The sequence below is a fragment of the Camellia sinensis genome, chromosome 8 (genome assembly GCF_055761805.1).
Source record: "Camellia sinensis isolate YWXY chromosome 8, ASM5576180v1, whole genome shotgun sequence".
Lineage (NCBI taxonomy): Eukaryota > Viridiplantae > Streptophyta > Magnoliopsida > Ericales > Theaceae > Camellia > Camellia sinensis.
This window is the reverse complement of record NC_138968.1, coordinates 150,093,403-150,101,319: the sequence shown is the minus strand read 5'-3', so window position 1 is coordinate 150,101,319 and position 7,917 is coordinate 150,093,403. Positions and strand designations below refer to the sequence as shown.

Below are 7,917 nucleotides of genomic sequence, written 5' to 3'. Positions count from 1 at the left end.
TACTGACGCTCCTTTCTGAAACAGTTACAGAATAACAACCTAACAGTTAATTGCGGTTTGTTTGAAAAGTGTTAGAATAGTATACTTTTTAATTTTTTATGAAAAAACGTAAAATATGAGTTAAGTTTGAATTGATATAATAGAGATGTGTTGTGACTTAAATAAGATTATTGTAACTTAACTAGGATAATGCCAAACAACCACTTAATTTTTTTTCACAGGTCGAGTTTTAATAATTTAAATTGTTTCTTCTGTAATTTTTTTTTTTTGTATATACCATTTATACAAAAAAAAATTAAGGTGATTTAATAATTATAACTTTGCTATTTTATTTCATTTGTCTTTGAAAAAAGTATGAGTATGTTTTTTTAAAATAAGTCATCATTTGTTTTTAGATAAATTCAATAATTAAAAAATAATAATGATTATCAAATTGAATTAATTTTATTTATTTATTTATCATATACACATACAAGAGTTCTACAAAATGAATAAATCAAATCATCAAAATAGAACCATAATAAACCATACAGGTCCGAACAATTCACTTTAGTAGTAGTGCTCACTTCATATGAGAGTATAGTGAACTGTTCTGAGATCCGATACTAGACACTTAACCTTTTTATACATAAACCCATAGACACATGCCAACCGCACACACATGCTCTGTAGACTGTAACTGATCAAAACCAGTTCTTCTTGAACAGCTCTCTCTCTCTCTCTCTCATGGCTTCCATGGCTGACTATGCAGAAGATAGTAGAGAAATATACATAGCTCTAATGAGAGAAGAAGAGAACAAGGTGCTTCAACTCTGCGAAAAATTCCAAGATGGCCCATTGCATGTGATAACCATACACAGTGACACAGTCCTCCATATGGCCACATACTCTAAGCAAACTAACTTGGTTCTTAATTTGCTCACAAGGGTCTCTTCAGATCATATTCGCAAAATGACCCATCACAATGGAGTTGGAAACACCATCCTCCATGAGGCTGCTACTTCTGACAAATTACTCCCTGCTGCCATAGAAATGCTGCGAATTGCGCCCCAGCTGTTGAATATATGCAACAAGTTCGATGAGACGGCTCTTTACAGGGCGGCACGGTTTGGAAAATTGGATATGTTTAAGTTTCTTGATGATGAAGTGAACAGAATCTGCAGAACTGTGAGAGATGTAAGAGGAGGAGATTGCAAGGCCTTTTATCAAAAGAAGAACAATGACACTGTACTTCACACCTCCATTGTTGTGGAGGAATTTGGTAAGTAGTGATATCAGCAAATTAAAATCCATCTTATCTTTCTTTGCTTTATTCATCAATTTCTTCTTGTGCAATATGAACAGCTTTGGCACTTTTTATTGCCACAAAGTACGAATATTTGGTCGGAAAAAGGGACCGAGATGGGATGACTGCTCTTCAACTTCTTGTATGCAATAGATCTGCTTTCAAAAGCAAGGGTGGAAGATACTTTAAGCGTCTCATCTACTCTTGTATGATGCTTCCCTTTTAGTAATTCCATATTTCACATTTAATTAGCAAACATGTATATTATATGAAGTCTCATCTTTTCTAGTATATGTTAGCACCAAGGATCCTCTAGAGTGAAATCTTCCTAAAGTTTCCTAGAGTACTACATTGTGTGGTTGAGATTTACTGGCAAGTCACATCAGAAAAATTGATGTGACTTGCCAATAAATCTCAACCACACAATGTAACACTCTAGGAAACTTTAGGAAAAAATCACTCTAGAGGATCCTTGCTCATATGTTAGAGCTTAAAAACGGAAATTTGATTATTTTTCAGGTGTCTCAATTGAAGAAGATACAAATATTTCGACAAAAGGTAATGAAATATATAGACACATGGGAAAGTTTGTAACTTGTTTCAAATATTTTAATTTTCAGCACTTCTATACTCATTTTTTTAAGCATAAAATTGTTTATTTTAATTTACATGTTTCTCACCTACACACTTGCTTAAGTAATGAGACATAAGTACAAAAATGGCGAAATTTACAGTCCTGTTCATCAACACATTTTTGTTAATTGTTCCAGTCTTGACTAAGTGTCATGGTTTAGAGAACCAACTAGGCCTAGTCTAGTTGGCTACCGTGATTCTCCTAAAAGTTTAATCTTAAGGGAAGGTTATTGTACAAGCGCAGAATAACTTCTCGTATAATCCCGTTGATCAAGTATGAGTTCCTTCGTCGCTTTGCTCCCTAAAAACACAAATGTGAGCTAGTCGGTGGGTATGTGCCAGATACCTCTCCGATGCCTAAGTCAGAAAAATAGGCAAAAAACTCTGTGTATTCGAGAGTCAAAATTGTGATACCTATATATAGGTTCTGTCATGAGCTGTTATAGTTTTTGCCTGGCACAATCCTAGTAGGACTCTTATTCCTCAATGTAGAGTCTTCCTAGGAATCATACTCCTAAAAGATAATGTTTATCCCTCAACACCCTCCTCACTGCTTAAACCAAGTGAGATAGTTTAACCACAGTTGGATAACAATATGACCGAGCTAACACTAGCCCTTTGTTATACTTAATCCAACGCCTTCATATGCAACACATAGCTCGGCTCTTGTTCACTTATACCTCGGTTTTGTTTGTTTAGACCGAGCTAACTGCAGCTAGCTTTGACCGAGCTAACAAGGGCGAGGTCCACCTTATGAAGCCCAAACACCTCGGCTCTTAACTCGGTCCAGATTTCTCCTGGTCCAAGCTCGTTAGTTTTTAGACTGAGCTACGACAGCTCCGGTCCGATGTGCGGCCCAATTTCCAAAGAAGCCTCTTCCTTAGCTCGGTCCAATTTATTTATAAATTACCCTCTCAATTATTGAATTAAAGAGGCAATCACTTGATACTTTGCAAAAGTAAAAATGTTAACTCTCATATGTGCTAATCTAACAATTAGCAACTAACTTTCGTCAATAAAAAAACAAAAGAAAATGTATCACGGTTTAGAGATTAAAAAAAAATATATATCTTAACTGCGAATTAGCACACATCTAGAGATATTCTTATACAAATTTGTCTTGGGGATTTCACTAATAATAGTAGATATGCTAAGACTAGTGCGTTCGTGTATGCAAGTCATGGCGATCAACATTTGTATATATTCGTATCCTTTTAAGAATGTTTAAACTTGAAGGTGTTATACAGATACAATTGTTGCACTACAATGATCTGAATCATTTGATGGTTCAAAATTAGCCACTACATGAACATGCACGTATATATTAGTTAAGATTAATTACACTTTTGATTTCTAAATTATGCAATTTGTGTTATTTTGATTCCCCAATTATTTCACCAACACATTAGCGGTCTAAAAAGTAAATTCAAGAAGTGAATTTGTAAATAATTTTTCTATAAATAGTGATGCTTTAAAACATATTTGATGATAGGATAACTTCAAAATTTTAACATAAACTTCCTTCCATGACTACACCGTTAACGGACCAATTGAATTGACAAATTTACCAACTAAGGTGTATTTTTACCAAACTGCACTGTCTTTATCAAAGAAGACGAGTGAGCCCGATGAATGAGAACAATATATAAAGAAAAAAAATTACAATACATGAAGTAGTTTTAAAAACTTTGTCAATAACTTCTACATTTTTTTAAATTCATTGGTTAGGCACACCAAGTCATTGTGTACCAATTTCTCCTCATTCTCATGTCATCTGCATCGTAACTCCGTTCCTCTGCCTTCGTCGATTCACCACCCAACACCCACTGCTTCTTCGAAGATTGAACCATAATTCGAATCAATAACAGTAAGTGTAGGTTTATACGCAAATGGGTTTGAAATTTCAGCTTTAATTGGGCCCAAGAGTGTGAACTACAGAAAATCGTGGAGGGTGTGGAGGGTGTGGCGTTTGTCGATGAGTTGTTCGACGAAAGTCTCAACTGAGTTTTGGCTTGGTTTATAAGTGCCATCCCTTGTCTGTTTTATCTATTTTACTCGTCTGCTTGTTCATTTATGTTGGAAAATAAAGGTTTTTCAACAATTTTAATTCAAAATTAAAATGGGATCCAACTACCAGTTGAAATGGGTCCGTGTGGGGTTATATTATTTTAAATGAGAAGATTACAATATAAAAATAATAAGCTGAAACTATTGAGTTGTAAATGAGAAATTGTCTCATAAAGTAAATATCAATAAAAGTTGGGCTTGAGTTTAGGTTTAGACTTGAACTTAGTCTTAGACTTAGTCTTAGGCATGGGCTAGGTTGTGCTATACTGGGCTAAGCTTGTCTTGTGCATATGTTTTTGACTAAGTTTGGATCAGGTGGTGACCCAACACCCGTATCTATTTTGCGACCCATCTTGTTGGATTATTCAAATAGCATTATATATATTTATTTTTATATATAATGCAAAGAAAGTTTTCAACCTTTGTAATTTTAACCATAATGGTTAGGGTTGATGGCCTTGGTTAATGGTATTTGATAGCCCTCATGATGATAGCCTCCATGGCCAGAGACTCTCCTACTTATATAAATAGAGGTTTTTCCCTTCCAACTTGATAGGATGATTTTGGAGAGATTTTTGAGATGGAAAATGAGATGGCGTTTTGAAATAATAAAGTTGGAGATGATTTTTATACCAAAAAAAATTTTCCCTATCTTTTTTTTGCTAGTTCTTTCTTTGGTTCTTTTTAGAGAGAGAGTGTTGTCATTGTCAAGTTCGTCGAAATTATTCAGAAGTTGCTTCTACTGCAGCTGGTTTCGACTATCGTATCTTGGAAGACAGACGTCGGTGTGCCTCCAGCACCCATTGGTGAGACGGCGAATCTGTTTTAAGGAAACTATGTATGTCACATGTTTCAATTTGCATCCCTTGTCTTTTGTTTTAAGTTATTTCTTGTATATTATTATGTATGTCCACGTGAATTCATCTTGTAATAAGTTCCATGATATAATGTATTTCATACATATATTTTTAGTTCTATAGTTTATTCTGTATTTCATTCTTTAATAATATAAAAAAAAATTATTTTGTCATTTCTATTTAATTTTATTTTCTATATTTTTCTAATATTATTATGGAAAAATACCTACAACTTTTATATGGCCTTTGTGCATGATGAGCACTGATCATATTGTGAAGTCCTTTTTTAAACTAGTTGTGGAAGCTTTTGTTTATAGTGGAAATCTTTATAACCTGTTGAACTCTACTGTTCTATAATTTTTTGATCATATTGTTATAACCTTGTGCATGCTAGTTCTCTGTTGAATATGCTTCTCAAACACTCTGGGTTTTACCCATTCTAAGTTCTCTCATTTTTCATTTTTCATTTTTTTTCTTCCCTTTTATACATTATTTATTATCCTTATTGGTGGTGCCCAAATTTAGGGAGCCAGGTGAACAGAAGGGGGAGGTGTGGCAGTGGTAGTGGGTGGCCATGGTCCGGTTGTGAATGAGTGTAGAGAGATGAAAATAGCAGAGAGTGAAGAGGAAGGGTAAAATTGGAGTTCTATTTTATAAAACGGTGATTCGATTAAAAAGCTCACCTTTTTCTAACAGAATGGACTAAAATGTTTTGCAAATTTGAAATTTATGGGAGGTGGGTGTAGTTATGTCAAGAACCTCAAGGGAGGTCATTCTAACTTACCCTATTCAATATTTTGGGCACAAAATTGACATAGTTGAAATGTTGAGGACCGGAATGACCAAAAGCCGCATAATTGAGGGGGACCAAAAATGTAAGGGTAATGATATACAAACATAATTTGTAAACCGAAACTTCATACAAAATGATGTGATCCATTTATATCCATTCATTGCAGGGAATTGGGAAGTGCCTTTGTGGGAAGCAATTCGGAAGGAGAAAGAAAAAAATGTAATGGCTTTGAGACTTGCCAAGTTCTTAATAACAAAAGATACATCATGGAGAACTACTAAACGAGTGGAAGATCAGTATGAGCCTAAGACCCATGAATATGGAGAAGAGACCTCTTCTCTGCGAGAGGAAATAGAGAAAGAGAATGAAGAACAAAAACCACCAAGAAGTATTGAGACTACCAACAAGCGGATTGCTGAAACGCCATTGTTTTTGGCAACCAAGTCAGGCTGTGTGGAGATCTTTAAAGAGATAATCCAGCTGTACCCATGGGCAGTTGAACATATTGATCACAAAGGGCGTACAGTTTTACATGTGGCAATAAAGTACCGCCAAATAGAGATATTTAAAATTGTGGAGAAAATGGAAGTTCCAATGAGGAGGCTGGTGCGAAAGATCGACCACAATCACAATACAATTCTACATATGGTTGGGAAAAAGAGAAAGGATCATATGCCTCAAGAGATGGAAAGTGCTGCTCTCCAATTGCGCAAGGACATGCTCTTGTTTGAGGTGCGTGTTCTTCTATGGTTCCATACATATGCTTATAAACAGCCATTTCTTGTATTGTAAGAGATTTGTCTTGTATTGCTTTTTAATCCACCCAAGTTAACCCTTAAAATTTTTAACATGGTATTTGTGTTGGGTCTTCAGAGGATTCGTGGGCCACTCTCCGCCCCAAGCCTATTTAGTTTCCTAATCAGATTGTTTTATGCAGCATGTAAAGAAAATCTGCCCTAGCCATTTAACAAAGCACATCAACTCTGATGGGCACACTGCAGAAGAGCTATTTGCTAGGAAAAATAAAAAACTTTGCCATGAGGCCAAAGAATGGCTTAAGCGTACAGCAGAACACTGCTCCCTTGTTGCTGTGCTCATTGCCACTGTTGCCTTTGCTGCAGCCTACACAATACCAGGAGGGCCCAATCAAAAGACCGGTATTCCACTTCTCCTCAACCAACCTTTCTTTGCTGTGTTCACCATGACCGATGTCCTTTCCCTTACATTCGCTTTGACATCAGTGATAATATTCCTGTCAATCCTCACATCTCCGTTTCGGTTAAAGGACTTTAAGCAGTCTCTCCCACAAAATCTAATGCTTGGTATTACATTTCTGATCTTCTCGGTGTCAATGATGATGTTGGCATTTGCTGCAACTGTGATTCTTATGATACATAAGAGAGAACAGTGGACAAAAATTGCCTTGTACACTGCTGCTTTCCTCCCAGTCTCCATCTTCGCATTCTCATACTTGCCTCTGTATATATCGCTCATGAAGACTTTCAATTACTCACTCAAGAAAATAACCATGCTTTTTCCTCAATTCACCGGTGATTCTGTTCTGTCTTGGGCTGCCAATTCATTCCATTGCCAAAAATCTATAGGCCACAATTCTCCCTAAGCCCACTCGAATTGAAAACCCTGGTTTGACAATCGCTCATAAATCTAATACATCCCCTGCTTTAGTTTGAATGGCCTTATGGAATCTTGTTTTAGTACTCTGTAGTAACACCTTGTTGATGATTTATGATATGGTTGAAATTCCAAAATATTTATGGGATGGTTACTTGCTCTTTCTAGCTAGTATTATTAATGTTTTTGTAGATTTGCTCTGTATGTAACCCTTTAGCTGGGGCTTTGTTGGGAAGCTTCTAAATACAACCACTTAATTTCTATCCACACCCACTATATGCTCTGTATACCTTGTTCCATACCCAAAAAAAAAATTAAATACTTGGATAATGAGAAATATTGTGCTAACTATGAGGCAGGTTTTGAACAACTAGTTTTTAATTACAATGTGCAAAACAGGTTTTGCCATTGTTTTTATTTTTTTATTAATTTCTTAAAAATGTGAAGTGGATCCAACAAAAGCTGCATGCTTTGGTGACAAATTTGGTGGTCAGTTTTCATGATCTGTAGAAAGGCTCATTTGAAATTGAATCACAAGATAATGTTTCAAAATGCAATTCGAAATGAAAAATGCCACTACTAAAAAAATTACTTTTTGCGACCGCTATAAACCGTCGCAAATAATAAAAAAACAGTCGCAAAAGACCTTT

At 35.5% G+C, this 7,917-nt stretch overlaps 1 protein-coding gene across 1 annotated transcript; it reads left to right on the top strand.

The window, feature by feature from the left end:
• Positions 1 to 554: 554 nt before the first annotated feature.
• LOC114274047 (uncharacterized) lies at positions 555 to 7,404 on the top strand. Its single transcript, XM_028215908.2, has 5 exons — positions 555 to 1,261; positions 1,345 to 1,491; positions 1,805 to 1,843; positions 5,802 to 6,367; positions 6,573 to 7,404. The coding sequence occupies exons 1-5, from the start codon at positions 727 to 729 to the stop codon at positions 7,254 to 7,256; spliced, it is 1,971 nt and encodes a 656-aa protein (XP_028071709.2). The 5' UTR covers positions 555 to 726; the 3' UTR covers positions 7,257 to 7,404.
• Positions 7,405 to 7,917: the final 513 nt, after the last annotated feature.